Genomic DNA, 16,226 nt, shown 5'->3' on the forward strand with positions numbered 1-16,226 from the left:
TACAACAATTTGGATGAGCTTCTTAAACTTAAAAAATACAGAAGGATGGAGAAAATCAATTGCAAGAAGCAGTTCAAATGTGCAATGCAGATTAAAGATAGTCGAACGAATCTACAGAAAAAATTGACGATTCTGAATAGCAAACAAGCAACTAAAACGAACATGATTATTTGGTTAGTGGATAATGGGGAACAAAAGATAGTCGAGTGCTTGGACTATTTTTGGTGTGTGCGGAATTTGGACTTGAAAGGGGATTTGGGGGTTGCACAATGGGGAAGGGATGTGTGATACCATGTAGTCATGACTCATGAGTAATTAATACACCTTTGACAAGCTATTACTTAATGACAGTGATTTGGGGGTAAGCTTACGCACACCTCGACTATTACACTTAATACTTACTACCTCCCACCAGCAGTCCAGCACAACACAACTACTAGATAATACCACACTTGATCCACCGAAAGTATGACACCATTCCCTTAACATTCGTCTAACGAAAAAGAGCACATCCAAAAATGTTAAATCTCACTATATCCTGACCACCAAAAGGCCTTTTTTTTCCCCTTGATATCACAGTTTTACATTTACATAGGAAAACCACTCCAACCAGTCTGATAGATGCCTCAACGCTCGTTCATCTCATCATTATCTGGTTCATTTGCAGTGAAGGAAGAATTGGCACAAACAAAACTGATAATTTCTACATGTTCCCCAACTAAACAATTTGCTCGAATGACAGATCAAATATTTTGCAGAATCAAAGAAAAACCAACAATTTTCTCCTAACATTTTCATAGTTAATGTGCATAATTTTATCAAAGCTTTAAAGATTGCACCTTTAATGATCATTCCGATTCTTTAACCCTCTTTCCTAAGTGCCCTATTTAGATAAAATTTCATTCCAGCATTCATGATTACTTAGTTGTCTACATGTCCAGTTTAAAAATAGTGAAATACAAGTATCAACAACAACATACCCAGTGTAATGCCAAAAGTGGAGATGATAGAGTCTACGCAAATCTTACCCTATCTTCAACCATAGACCATAAACCATAAACAACCTTAGAGGGACAAATAAATCTTCAACCATAAAGGCTACCAGCATTCATCGAACGCCATCGAGATTGTAACACACTTAATGAGTCTCCACCTATAATTTTAGACTTTTGAAATACAGGATATTCAGCAAAAAACAAAGCAGGATATTTACAACATTTCCTCAAAATTTGTTTATCTTCAAATTTGCTCATATTCTCATAAATGTTTCAGATGTAACATGAGTGAATTTCACAATAATAGTAATATCAGGATTCTTAGAAGAAAAAAAACAAACTAGGGCACAATAACTTGTGTATCACTGTAAGCTAAATTAGGGGAAACAGAAACTAAAATAGAGGAAAGAAATTCCGAGCAACTTACGAACCCTCGCCGCCGGCGATCGACAAAACAAATACAGAATTTTGTACCGGAGTTCAGCGGCGACGACCGGCAAAAAAATTTGGACCATTTCTCGATTTGTGCGTGTCATCCTTGCGCAGGGGCCATGCTAATCTTCTCTGTATCGTTCCAATTTTATCGGATGTCCCCGAAGGGACAAACTCCATTGCTGCGCTAGGTTCTTAGTGTGCTGTAAACTTCTATCTGAGCTCGATGTGGGAGGAACGTAAAAGAAGATATAAGTTGAATAAATGTCGTTTAGGGTCCTTGAGTTTCGAAAACCAAACATTTAGTCCTATTTTAAGAATATTTATTTCAACATCAGCCCCTTAAGTATTTATTATGTAGTGAAGTTCCTTCTGAAGATATCAAAATTTTCCCTCATTTTTTGTACTATATTATCATAGATTTTTTTTTGACACTTTTTAATGAGTCAACACAAACACTTGAGTTATCATCTTAATATTTGATTCATGATTAACCAAGCGAAATACCACTAAATTTGATGTAATTGGGAACTTGGGATGAATAAGATTTTGTCCTAAAGTGGAGAAAAAGAAGTCTTGATAAAAGTGTTTTTCCCTTTCATAAATGGTACATAACACAACTTTAGATCCATTGGATCCCTAAGCAGGGACAAATCTTTAGACGAAAAACATAAAAAGGTTGTTTGATTTGAAAACAAGTTAAACTAAAATTAGTTTTATTGTTATTATTTTTCATTGATCGTTTGAATTATCGTATTAAAAATAAGCATGCATTGTATAATGATGAACATTTGTGCATGACCAAATTATACAAAAAGAACTATATCATTCAACATGTTCTCACAACCTTCATTAAGTCTATGTACAAATCACCCTCCTCAGATCCCAACACACTGAATTTGTTGTTGTTGTGACGCGCTCCCACGATGAAGAGTGGAAAGGACATGATTCTAGCTTGTATGTGGCTCGCCCTACACCGAACCCAATCTGCAAAATGACAGCATACCAATGAAGTCTGAATACTAAAAAACCCTCAATATGTGTCGTAGCAAAACGACCTCAGCAGCTCAGAGTGGGGCAAGACTCAGGAGTCACAGAAACATAACACATGAAGGAAATAATTTGAAATCTTGCAGTTCAAACACAATGTACAAATAAAGCACATTGGCTCATCACAATTCACAAAGTGTCGAATACCAATTGAAATCGATCCTGATGATACTTGATTAATATACAAAAACAGGTGATACATTACATCAGGATACCATCCTCGATGACTGGCCTTCCTCTCGACAAGTTAGACAACGTTAACAATATAGCAGGATAGGAACTCACGAATCTGATCTCTCTCCTGACCAGTTAGACAATTATATACCGGGATAATAACTTATGAATCCGATCTTCCTCCCCAACTGAATAGAGGCCAAACACAAACAATAGAAAAATGAGTTTTCAACTCCATCTTGATTTCACAAGTTCATGGCATGTATTATTCGAACAACCCTAGGACCTTCATTTGAAGTCCCTTTTTTCACCTTTGCGTAGGAAGGCACCACTCCATCTTCAATGTTCTCGCTGCAAGGAAATACTTCATAGTTAAAGGAAGAGGGGGGGGGGGGGGGGGGGGGATTGCTTATATGCCACAAAGGTTACTGGATAAGAAAAAGCCCACGGAACATTCAAGCACAGTAGCTTAGAACATAGATACTTCCCAACAAGCTTGGCTTTGAATAGCTTAATGATATGTAGTCATGTGTAATTGTTCTTTTTATATGTAATACACCTTTGACTAGCTATTCTTTTACGACAATGATTTGCGGGCTAGCTTAGAAACACCTCGACTATTCCATCAAAATACCTACTACCTCCCACCAGCACAACACAAATACTATATAATCCCACATATCCACCAAAAACCCACAAGTATGACACAATTCTCTCACTATTCAATAATGTTAAATCTCACCATATCCAGTTCACCACCTATAAGACCCCAAAAGGCTATTTTTTCCCTTGGTGTCACAGAATTTTACATTCATATAGGAAAACCAGTGCAACATGTCCGGTAGATGCCTCAGAGTTCATTCATATAACTATTATCTGGTTTATTAGCAACGAAGGAAGAATTGACACAAAAAAACTGATGATTTCTACATGTTCCCCAACTAAACAATTTGCCTGAATGATAGATCAAATATTTTGCCGAAATAAAGAAAAACGAACAATTTTCTCCCTAACATTTTCATAGTTAATGTGCATAATTTTATCAAAGCTTTAAAAATTACATCTTTAATGATCATTACAATTCTTTAATCCTGTTTCCTAAGCGCCCTATTTAGATAAAATTTCACTCCAGCATTCATTATTACTTAGTTGTCTACATGTCCAGTTTAAAAACAATGAAATACAAGTATCAACAACAACGTACCCAGTGTATTGCCACAAGTGGAGATCCTCGAGTATACGCAAATCTTACCATACTGTAGAGGGACAAATAAATCTTCAACCATAATGGCTACCAGATATTCATCGAACACCATCGACATTGTAACACACTTGCTGAGTATCCACCTATGCTTTTAACTTTTGAAATACAGAATATGCAGCAGCAAAAACTAAACAAATAGTGATCTTTACAACATTTCCTCAAAATTTGTTTATCTTCAAATTTGCTTAATTTGCCTATATTCTCATAAATGTTTCAGATGTATCATGAGTGAATTTCACAACAATAGTAATATCAGGATTCTTAAAAGCATAAAAAAAAAAAACTAGGGCACAATAATATGCTTATCGTCGTCAGCTAAATTAGGGGAAACAGGAAATAAAACAGTCGAAAGGAATTCCGAGTACTTACGAACTCTCGCCGGCGGCGACCGACAAAACAAATGCAGATTTTGTACCGGAGCTCAACGCCGACGACCGGCAAAAAAATTTGGACCATTTCTCGATTTGTGCGTGTCATCCTTGCGCAGGGGCCATGCTAATCTTCTCTGTATCGTTCCAATTTTATCGGATGTCCCCGAAGGGACGAACTCCATTGCAACACTACGGTTCTTAGGGTACTGTAAACTTCTCTCTGTGCTCGATGTGGGAGAAACGTAAAAGAAGATAAAAGTTGAATAAATGTCGTTTTGGGTCCTTGAGTTTCGAAAACCAAAATTTTAGTCCTATTTTAAGAATATTTATTTCAACATCAGCCCCTTAAGTATTTATTCACGTAATGAAGTTCCTTCTGAAGATATCAAAATTTCCCAATTTTTTTTTTACTATATTATCATAGATTTAGATTGAAATAAATTGATTATTTTAATAGAAATTTAACCCTTCTCCTATTAATAAATCTTGCACTGCATAAATTTAAAATAGTCCGTCCCAAATGAATATAAAAAATTCAAGGGGAAACTATTAATAAATTAGAAAGACATTTAATTGGAAAAATAGAGGAACTTACTAATCTCTACGTAAAATTGTATAGTGTATAATTCATTACATTATTTTGTTTGAATTTATATTTTTCTGTACTTGTTAGGCAAGAACTTATATATTATTTGCTATGAAATAGAATGTGGAGATTAGCCATGAATAATTTAAAATTACTAAATCATGTATATTAATAATTATATTTTTCTTTAAAAAGCTTGATTTGACTGTGTAATATTTTTAACACAATTAAACATCAAATAATAAACAATCTTTGCATTACAATTTTCATTGAGGTTGAATAAACTTTTAATCAATTCAAGTGGTACCTACATGAGATGGTTTTAAAACAACATTGTGAAATAATTCAATTTCTATTTATTGATGGAGCTAAAAAAGAAATGGCGTGAGAAGTCAATTCTAGCACAAGAGGACTAATTCAGATTAATTTATTGTGTACTAATTATTATATTAATAGTAGCAACGTCGAATAACTAAGTTGATGTGTATCGTCTTGAAGAATTGCCACACCACAAAAAATTCTTTAATTTCTTAAAAGTTCTTAGATGAAACTTTAATAGGTCGCCAAAATATGAATAAAAGTTGGAAAAATAGGAAAATGCTATAAAACACTTCTCAACATGTGAAACTAATGATTGATGCATATTTGTACAAATAAAAGATATTCAATATCGTATGGATCATAAAAGTAGTGAAAATTAGTACGAATGAACCACGTGAGACGAAAACGTGAAGAATAAATGATGGAGAATAGATGGAAATGCCCAAATATATGACGTTGCTATGCATGAACGATGTTTCACGCTCTTTTGATTTTTGTACGGCATGGGCGGCGCATGTTGTCGACTAGACCTTGGCCAATATCGCCCGTCCAAAGCGTGCAGACTACGGACGATGCGGGCAGGCCAAGTCCGACGTTGACTGATAGATGTGTGTAGGCAACGGACGATGCTGGCAAGCCATGTCCGTCGGCTGACCGATGCGCAGGGGCCACAGACGATGTCGTTTGGCCTCAAAGATATAAATACCACGAGATATAAAACGCTCTCGATCATAATTAATAATTTTTACTTTCCATTACTACCCCTAAGAAAAACATAACACGCTCTCTTCTTTTTCTCCTTTCCTCTTACCTCATGCGTATTATTAATATATTTTCGTTCACGTGTTAATTTCTTTTCTTGGCAGTTGACATAATTGACTGAGCGTAATATTTGACAGACCCATCTTATTTCAAAATAAGGACATAAATTAAAGTTTATTTTTTAGTACTCCTGTTATACTATTATTGTGTAGAAAATGTAAAATAATTAAAGAGTCTTAGCGAATAAATGATAAATATGAAAGAAAAAAAAAGGCAACAATTTTCATAAACTCTGAATATTTACTTATTTTAAATTATGAAAAATCGTAATTAACACAATATGATTTTCAGGAAATACAGCTAGCGTTTGGTCCTAACTTTTCAAATATTCTAGGCAAATCATATTTCGGTGAAGTTTTTGGTGAAGTTTCACCAAGTGTTTGGCCACAAATTTTTCAAACAATATTTTGACTATTTCAAAAAATATGATTTATACCCATAAATTCTAAAAATTATTAAAAATACTCATAAATTTATATTATCATTTTATAATAACTATGTTCCGTTAAAAATTGATAACAATCAACAATAACAAAATAACTATATAGGCAAGACAATACATTAATCGCATACTCAAACTTGTCACTAATTCAGTTATAATTATAACTGATTAAACACAAATTGTTCTTTTTTCTCAATTTTATCACTCAAACTTTTCCAGAGGAGATAGTAACAAATATTAGTTGGAATTAATAGATAATAAATATTTTTTTATAAAATATAAAAATTTGAGGTAATTCCTAATTTTTTAAAAATTCTCAAATATGAACTTGGCCGAAACACTAATTTTTTTCTACAATTTGGGAACTTGGAATAGTTGGTAAAAAAGAAAAGAATAATTGGTAAATATATTTACCAAGTTATATGACTAAATATCACTTCTCAATTTTTTATTAAGTTTTTTTCAAATATTCTTAAGGGCAAACGGGTCTGTATGTACTAGAGTACTAAATATTAGTATTAAATATGGTTGCTAAGAATGGACAAACATGGACTAAAATTATGACAAGACATTCATTAATTATCTTAGGATGTCGGGATTTATTTAATAACTCGAAATTTAAAACATTTTATACACACATTTCTTTTCGTTTAATTTTTTTTTAGAGCTGTATTATATTTCAAAAATGACAACAACATTGATAAGCGTGGTTCGTATTATATTAGAGACCGATCTATTCCGTTCGTCTATTTTTTCTTATTTATCATATTAGAAATATATTTTTATTTTTATTTTTATTTATCATTTTTAACATATCGAAAAGTATTACGTAATTATTATTTCTTATAATGCAAAAAGTTGGAAGTGGATGAATAAAAATAAATAAGAAAATGTGGAAATAAATAATGTAAATGGAATGACATTTTAGTAATTAAAAGGAACATGCAACGTTGAATTCAAATATTTCTTTTTTCCATTAAGCTTGACCACAACTTTTTTTATTTCTAGATAGAGACTTAATTTTTTATATTTTCTGAAAGACTTGACTTGTGATATTCCATTGGGTCAATTTAATTTTGTATTTTCCATAATTAGAAGGTACGCAGTAGTCCCTCCACTCCCCCACCCCCACCCCCACCATCTCTCTCTTTCATCCTTTTATATTTTACATTTTCTAATATTAAAAAAAAATGGTGTAAGATCATTATCATATCTAATGAGAAAACATTTTAGGCGTCTGGATATGAATTGATTGAAATTTTGAAAAAGATAGTATTTAAAGTAGAAGTGGAAAAAAATGTTTAGAATTCGAAATTATATTTGAGTATGAAAATTTGAAGAACTTTTAAAATTTATGTTTCATTTTTTATATTCGATATTTCACTTGTTTGATATCGAAATAATGAGTTAATCCGATATAATAATCATTTGCTCCATTTGAGTTACTAACCAAATATTATTTCATAATTTAATTTGAGTAGAAATCTATGACCGAATTGGTCCTTTTTTTTTTGTTAGGAGTTGTTCATTATTTTCTTCTCTTCTGTCATAACTATATTTTATTTCGATTTTTTTTTTAATGATTTTTTTTTTGGCGAAAAAGAATCCTATAATAGGTTTTGCATGACATCTCATTGGTCGTTTTTCATATAAAACATTTATGACTGAATTGGTCGCTTTTCATAATGATTTATTTTTAAAGTATTTATTAAACAAGTCATTTTTTAAATATAATATGAAGAAATTCATATAACTTATTATTTATATTTATTTTAAATAGGTTTAAAGAATGACTTAAAAAAATAAAAATAAAAAAGGTGGACGTAATATCATAAACCACAGAAAAAGTGAGTGTTATAGAGTGAAACCTCGATGGAGGTCTCTAAAATTATTCTCAAATAATTATAGTAAATTCATTTTTTGTACGCTTGTCAAAACAGATAATTAACAACTCTTATTTCACAATTTTTTATTGGAAAGAATAGTAGTACAAATAATTTCCCTTCCTATAATAAATAAACAAAAAATAGGTAGGTAAAGCAAACAAAAATGGAAAAAGGGAGAACTGAAGAAACAGCTTGCTAGCTCCTTTTGAATTATCTTGTGTAGTAGTGAGAACTCTAGCAAGTGTTCATTGTTAATTATTTGTTATGTTTAATATATTTAAACATGAAAATTTAAAAAACTTTAAGAACTTATATTTCATTTTTCAAATTTGATGTTGAAATAATGAGTCATTTTGATAGATCGAACTTATTCAGTTGTTACAGTATAATAATTATTTGTTCACGACTTAATTATACCTAGCATCTTTTTTCTAAATCAACATCAATCATTTATCGGATGACTATTTTATGATATGACCTAACTACAACCTATTAACAAAATGGAGTTCTTAAATAAATAATTCATTTTTTGTATGCTTGTCAAAACAAATAATTAACAACTCTTGTATCACAAATGTTTATTGAAAAAAAATTATGTACCTAATTTTCCTTGTTGTAATTAATAAACAAAAAAATATGTTGGTAAAGCAAGCAAAAATGGAAAATAGTAGAATTCAAGAAACGACTTGCTAACCTATTTTGAATTATCTTGTATAGTAGTGAGAACTCTACCAAGTGTTCATTGTCTATATGCACAAAATTGTAAATTAAATAATACTCTATTCTTCCTAAATTAATTAGTCCTTTAAATTTCGCTTCTCGAAAGTCAATCGACTAATTATCAGAGTTAATTTAAATTACAAATTTAAATAGGTAAGACCTCAACGAAAAATACTGCATCTTGCGGCTTTTTTCATATTAAACATTTAACATTAAACAGGACCCTTTAACTAAATTTTTAATATTTATAATAAATTACTATATTTTAATTTGCTACACAACTAATTTCTATATTCTTTTAACTTATTTCACTTAAAAGAATACAAATTCTAGGAAGAACCTCTTTGTAACGGAAGTAATAAGAGAGTAATTTCAATAATTTGACTTTTTAAGAAATGAAATATGACAACTAATTTGGAACGCAGATAAAGAAGTTTTGTTCTGTTTTTTCTTTTACTTAATAAATTTTGTTAAATTAGTGTTCCTAGATGAACTTAATTTATGATGGGTAGATGGAAATAGTAGGTAGACGAGTCAATTAAATCTAACGAAAAAACAACTGGCCTTTTTCGTTTTTTTCTTCTTCATAGTTTTCCAAAATGACAAATGGGTTACTTTACACGTGTTGAAAGAAGATATAATAATTTGAACAATAATTAAGTGTTTGGTTGGAAAATATTTTTCGATTTTATCATATTTGATTAGTCAAAATATTTAATACTTATATATATATTTTTTTTTAAATGAGGAAATTGAGTCGATCCCCACCAACCCACACAATATCTCCAGCCTTGTCATAGAGTCTTTGTTTATATTAAATATAAATAATTTTAGGATAATATTTTTGTAATTACATAACAAACACTATAAAAGAAAAAGAAATTTACTTATTTTTCTTTCAAATATTTTCCTTCATATTGAAACACAACTGTAATGCTAATCATATTATCAAAATTATAGTACACGCGATAAGTACCTTTTCATTCTTAATCAAAGACTTTTTAATTCAAATATGAAAATAAAATTATCTTGATAAAAAATATTTCCTTTTTAAAGTGTTATTTTTCGATTTAAATTATTTGTTAGCTTTACTAAGATATTTCACTTATATGTTGTTACAAATAGTATCTTTTATTTGCATTTTAGTCTTACATTTTAGGTGTTGATTAATAGCGCTAAGATTTATAAACCTGATGACATGCTTTAAATACTTCTATTTTTCTTTAAAGATTTGTGTCTAATCAAATATATATCACTACATAAAATAGAAAAATATCAAATATTCCACACTAATAATATTATTGTTATTATTTTTAACAAATAAAGGATATTGATATTTAGTGGGCATTTGACCATAAAAATCAAATGTTTTTGTCACTTTAATTGAATTTTCTAAAGTTGAAGTTGTGTTAATCTATACTTTGTGCATTATTTACAATTTGAATGTATTTTTTTCTAAATATGATTTATATTACCAAATTCTAAAAATTAGCAAAATCACCTGATCTTATTAATTTACTTGAAACATACACAAGTAATATCTCAAAATCGACAACCACATAATATTATTACAAATATATTTTCAATTTATTTGGATTTCTTAAAGTTAGAGCCGTGTTTAGTTATAATTTTTATAAATATACTTTTCTAAAAATATAAAGGGGAATTTTCGCGAATAGCCACTATAATAAACTTAATTATGTTTCATAACTATAGTTTGCATATTTACAGGCTGTAGATACGGTTTAAGCTGCCTCGTTTGTATAACTCGCGGGTATGTATAATTCGCAACTTTGTATAATTCACGGGTACATTTGTATAGTTCAGTTATTTTTGTATAAACTTAAAATAACGAATTTATACAATTACAAAAATTTAAAGTATAAACAGTTAAACAAATTATATTATATAAAATTACATTATACAAAAGTTATACAAATTATATTATACAAATTCCGAATTATACAAAACTAAAAGGCTAAGACACGTAATTACAACTAAAAGTAGGTTGCGAATTGTAATTATGATAAACTATAGCTATGTTAACTAATTAACTAGTATATGTTTATTTATACGCGTAATTTTTTCATTTTGTGATTTAAATAATTCAAAATTTTCATGATCAAAGGTTAAATTTCAAATAAGGGGAAAAAAATAATTCAACTAAAAAAGTGAAAATTTTTTATGATCAAACGAGTTTTAAATAAAATCTTGGAAAGGATCACTATTCACTCCAAACATGCTTTATACATGACAAATATGTTATTGTGCGTCTATTGAACTTCTCTCTTACTGCGCATATTCCCAGAAACTCTGACCACAGCCACTATAAATAACTCTTACTTGCCACAAGAAAAGCGTCCATTCATTTCAAATTTCTACATTTTCCGATGGAATTCGAAACGCACGCGCCGTCCTGTTTTGATCTGAGCTCCCAGTCTCCGATTAACTCCTTTTTAGACACGAATTTCGCTAATGGCCGGGAATGTCAGTGGCCTGTTTCCACTGGAGATGTGATTCCGGCGGATACGCCAACAAAACATCATGCGAAAGCGGCAATGACAGTTCAGAAGGTTTACCGGAGTTACCGTACCCGGCGTATGTTAGCGGATTCTGCTTTGGTTGCTGAAGAGCTCTGGTTTGTTGTTATCTCTTTAATTAGGAATTTTAGTAGTGTTATGAAATTGTTGTTAATGTTTTTATTTTGCGATGATTTTGAAGGTGGCAAGCCATAGATTATGCTCGATTGAATCACAGTACGATTTCTTTCTTCAATGTTCCTCAACCGGAGACGGCGGTTTCACGGTGGAATCGCATCACTTTAAATGCTTCCAAGGTAGCCTCACAATTTTAATTTCTATTAGGAGTATATAAATTGCTAAATTTCAAGGATTCAGGCGCCGTGCTACAATTTTTTGCGTCAACCTAAACAGTTGAATTTTTTTCCATTAAGTATATATTTACTAATCCCTTACTCCCAATTTATGTGAGAGTTACTTTTGAAATTTGTGGTTCAAGTATCATTTGTGGGACGATGAACCATTTTATCTAAAGTAAAGGAGAAATTTTAAAGTTTAATTTATTTTTAATCATAGTGGTTAATGAAGTGGTTGACAACCATGAGCTCCAGGGGTAGAGCTACGGTTGTGTGGTGTAAATTACACTATAATATTTTGAACACCTTTAAAATCAATGTAGACAAGTAGCACAGTGACAAGGTATGCTCAAAACTTACCAGGCGCCCAGGTTTAGATCCATGTAGAGTAACTTTTTACATGGCACACAAGAAGTGAGAGGGATGACGCAGACACCACAGTAAAAAAATAATCATAAAACCATAATAACTTTTTTGAGACAGATTACAAAGTAAAGTGTGTCACGTAGATTGGTTCAAGGGTAGTAAAATTTACTCTCATTTTTAGAACAAAAAAAGAAAAGGTGTGCAGTAATGGCCTACACTTAACATGGAACAACCTCTACTTTATGTTATCTCATCTTATCTATAAGAGACAATAACTATCATTAGGCTATCGAATGATTGAATTGTAAGTTTGGATTTATTAATTGGAATATTGGGTGAGTCACTAAACAGTCATGACCCAATCTACAGTTCATGACACCCAAAAATACCAAAGAGGGGTCTTTTTTATACAGAATGGAGTGGTTAAAATTACAGAAAGAGAAATATGCACAACAAGCCAAATTCAGAAAGAGAAAGGAAATGTTTTTAAAAATAAATTAATAGTGAGAAAGTGATGCACACCAAATCAAATAAAAAAGATATTCCTTCTCTTTATAGATGAAAATATAAAATTTGTGATCAGTGTAGCGAGAAGAATACTAGCATGTAAAAAGTTGATTGTGACAAACAACAACTCCTCAGTTCCAAACAAGTCTGGGTCGACTACATGTATCCCACTTTCATTTAAGCTAATTTTGTCGCCTCATGTAAAAAGCTAATCAACTTTTTTCTTTTATTTTGACGATTTTCTTAGCTCAAGTTAATTAAAACTTTTGAAGGTTAATTATGTATTCGTTTTGGCCAGGTTGGTAAGGGATTGTCAAGAGATGGAAAGGCCCAGAAACTAGCTTTTCAGCATTGGATTGAGGCAGTGAGTCACTTCCCACTGCTGCTTTATTTGAATGTACCCCATTAACATTTAACTTCATTGGTGTTTGTATTTTGCTGACCTTAGTTTTGTGGTAACTGTAGATTGACCCACGCCACCGTTATGGGCATAACTTGCACATGTACTATAAAGAATGGTGTAAAACTGATGCTGGTCAGCCATTTTTCTTTTGGTAAGAAAGCTGAATGCTGGAATTGGTACATGACAAAATTTGTATGGTATATATTGAGGTGGTAAATAATGGGGGATGGCAGCTCTATCCCATCATTTTTGGGTTGAAACCACATTTTTGTGTGTATTTTTACTGCTTCTGGTTTTTCCTGGCTTTGCTTTTTAGGAACTGTTGCAAATTTTTGTTTTTCCTTAATGGTGGAATTCATGACTAGTGACGATCATTACAAAGGGCGATGTGCTAATTCTTGGAGAAAAATATCAATTTATTGTTTATGTAGCTTTCCCTTTATACTTGTTGAATAAGGTTCTAGAAAGAATTACAAATGAGAAACGCTCCAGAAAATGTTATATAGTCCTACTAAAACAAGTAATATTAAAATATTAGTGGAACAGTTTGTTTGATTTGCATTCGCGTCAATAAGATATAATCTACATAAATGCAAATGTATTTTGACATTAGTGGTTATTCCATGTTTTTACAGTTCTAATATGTACAGGAAGTTGATGCATCAATTTACTGCATGGGCGGTTGACGAATCTTGTGCTACTTTAGTATGAAGTCTAGAACATTGCGCATTGTTGGGTTCTGTTTTCATTTGACTGCAGTTTTTGTACAATATGGATAATGCAACATGATTTATGAAGTTCTTTGTAAGAAATAGTCGGCAGTAACTTATTTTCTGGAACATGTGCAGGTTGGATCTTGGAGATGGCAAAAAGGTTGAGCTCAAAGAATGTCCGAGATCTAAGCTTCAGACACAAAGTATCAAGTATCTTGGACCTGTATGTGCTGACTCTTTTGTTGCTTATTACAATGCAAATCACAATGTTTAGCATCAGTATACAAATGGCTTCTCATATCTATGTGCTGATGTTGGCTTGTCTTTACTGATAGTCTCATACATATGATTTGCTCTATCGTATAACATGTAATATTAATTATACTTCTATTGCATGTTTTCATATGTACATAATTCTACATAATTTCCTTAGTCACATTGATTGATATCGCCTTGCAGCTCCTAATTGCTCCGTTATCCTTCTGTTATCAGCAAGAGAGAGAAGATTATGAATATGTAGTGGCCGAAGGGAAAATACTTCATAGCCTAACTAGAAATCATCTTGATACAACCAATGGGTTGCCCGGGGCAAAATGGATTTTTGTAATGAGCACCTCAAAGAGACTCTATGCTGGCGAGGTGAGTGGTAAAAATTACTACATAAATGCTTTTATGATGATTATCCTGCAAATTGTTTTTCCTCTGTTAACGTGAAAGGTTTGTTATTCTAACGCCTTACAGAAGAAGAAAGGAATATTTCATCATTCCAGCTTTCTTGCTGGTGGAGCTACTTTAGCTGCTGGAAGACTAGTGGTAAAAGATGGGATACTTAAGGTAAATATCTGTTACATCGTTTTACTATCTTTAGATTGTATATGTTTGACTTCGAAACTATGTCGAGATCTAAATGCAGGAGTCATTTCTTCTCAGCTTTATGAAACACTAGTTATGTCTATGGATTCAAAAAACACTTTCTACTCCGCATTAATATACTTGAATTGTTCAATGGCATACCACCTTCTGTAGAATTTCTTAATTTGCATAGAGAGAATTAGAAGCTCTATGAAGAGAAAATTCCCATCCCTTTTGTTTCGATATCTGTTCTCAAGCCTATTGTTCTGATGTTATTTTTGCAAATGAAAGGTAAGAAAGAGAATGTATAATTCCCACCTGAATCATAAGCGTGTAGCTTGAAAGCCAAACCTCAGTCTCTGCTCTCCGTGTTTAGGTTGCACACTGCTGTGCTCTGACATTTTATTTTTTTCCAGTCTATTTCAGCATATAGTGGGCATTATCGGCCAACTGATGATAGCCTCGACAGCTTCTTATCATTTCTGAAGGAAAATGGAGTCAACCTGGAAGAGACTGAGGTTAGTGATTTCTGAGTCTTTTGTACTTCCAGATTACTTTCTTACTGTTATAGTCTACTCTGCATATGATTTAACTTGTGAATAGTTATCCCATTCTGAATTGAGTTAATACTCGTCATTTTTATCTATTATCAGATAAAAAAGCCAAGAGATGATGATGAGAGCTATGAAGAGGGAAAGTCATCTGAGAGTCGCTCTGCGTCTGATCTTTCAACTATATCAGAATCCCTTCAAGTTGATTTACTGAAGGAAGAGGAAAAAGACTTCTCAAAATTAGTGATAAGTCCACAAGCTGAAAAGGCAAGTAACTATAAGAGAACACTCTCGGGTGGTCTTGAGAGCCCGAGAGCTGAGGTGCCAAAAACTGCAATACTGCAAAGGATTAATTCAAAGAAGTTATCAAAGTCATATCAACTGGGTCATCAACTCTCCCTGGCATGGTCAACTGGTGCAGGTCCAAGAATTGGATGCATTAACGACTACCCGGTTGAACTAAGGGAGCAGGCCTTAGAACTGACACACCTCTCACCAAGACCTCGTTCTGCATCATCAACTCCTAGGCCGATTGGTGCAATGGTGATGTAATGCACTTCTGAAAAGCCTTAGTCATTTTCGATCTTTTCTGCAAACAAGCTGTAGTATGTGCAAAGTAGTAGTTACTTCATTTTGGTCTTCTGTTTTCCAACCTGTTGTTAGTTTACCTTTTTATTAGCAAGAATGTAATAGGACCTCTTGTTCTCATTGCTAGGATTTAGTAGTAAGAATGTAACATGTGCAAGTTAAAATTGGAATGCTGCCATATCCATGTTGAGAAAGAGGGTAATAAGAAGGGTATATATTTCCATGTCTATCGAATCTGTCAAATTTCTCAGATATCAAAAAAATAAATTGTCATGTTATAAATATATTGCGTTGTGGATGTCAAATTT

At 32.0% G+C, this 16,226-nt stretch overlaps 2 protein-coding genes and 2 non-coding genes across 4 annotated transcripts in view; 2 read left to right on the forward strand and 2 right to left on the reverse strand.

Moving 5' to 3' along the window:
• The window catches only part of LOC125807075 (cell division protein FtsZ homolog 2-1, chloroplastic), a 217,496-nt gene that overhangs the window by 128,378 nt on the left and 72,892 nt on the right, over positions 1 to 16,226 (forward strand). The gene's annotated exons all lie outside the window — the stretch shown is intronic.
• LOC125807145 (U6 spliceosomal RNA) lies at positions 1,496 to 1,598 on the reverse strand. The gene has a single exon (XR_007441640.1). It is a non-coding gene; the product is annotated as a U6 spliceosomal RNA (small nuclear RNA).
• Positions 4,357 to 4,459, reverse strand: LOC125807146 (U6 spliceosomal RNA). Its single transcript, XR_007441641.1, has one exon. It is a non-coding gene; the product is annotated as a U6 spliceosomal RNA (small nuclear RNA).
• On the forward strand, positions 11,329 to 16,082 carry LOC125807076 (IQ domain-containing protein IQM3-like). Its single transcript, XM_049486837.1, has 9 exons — positions 11,329 to 11,701; positions 11,785 to 11,899; positions 13,110 to 13,175; positions 13,277 to 13,365; positions 14,063 to 14,150; positions 14,420 to 14,566; positions 14,669 to 14,761; positions 15,196 to 15,297; positions 15,433 to 16,082. Exons 1-9 carry the CDS (start codon positions 11,454 to 11,456, stop codon positions 15,880 to 15,882), a joined length of 1,398 nt encoding a protein of 465 aa, XP_049342794.1. The 5' UTR covers positions 11,329 to 11,453; the 3' UTR covers positions 15,883 to 16,082.

Source organism: Solanum verrucosum, unplaced genomic scaffold, assembly GCF_900185275.1.
Source record: "Solanum verrucosum unplaced genomic scaffold, falcon-dt-bn FXZP01000196.1, whole genome shotgun sequence".
NCBI lineage: Eukaryota > Viridiplantae > Streptophyta > Magnoliopsida > Solanales > Solanaceae > Solanum > Solanum verrucosum.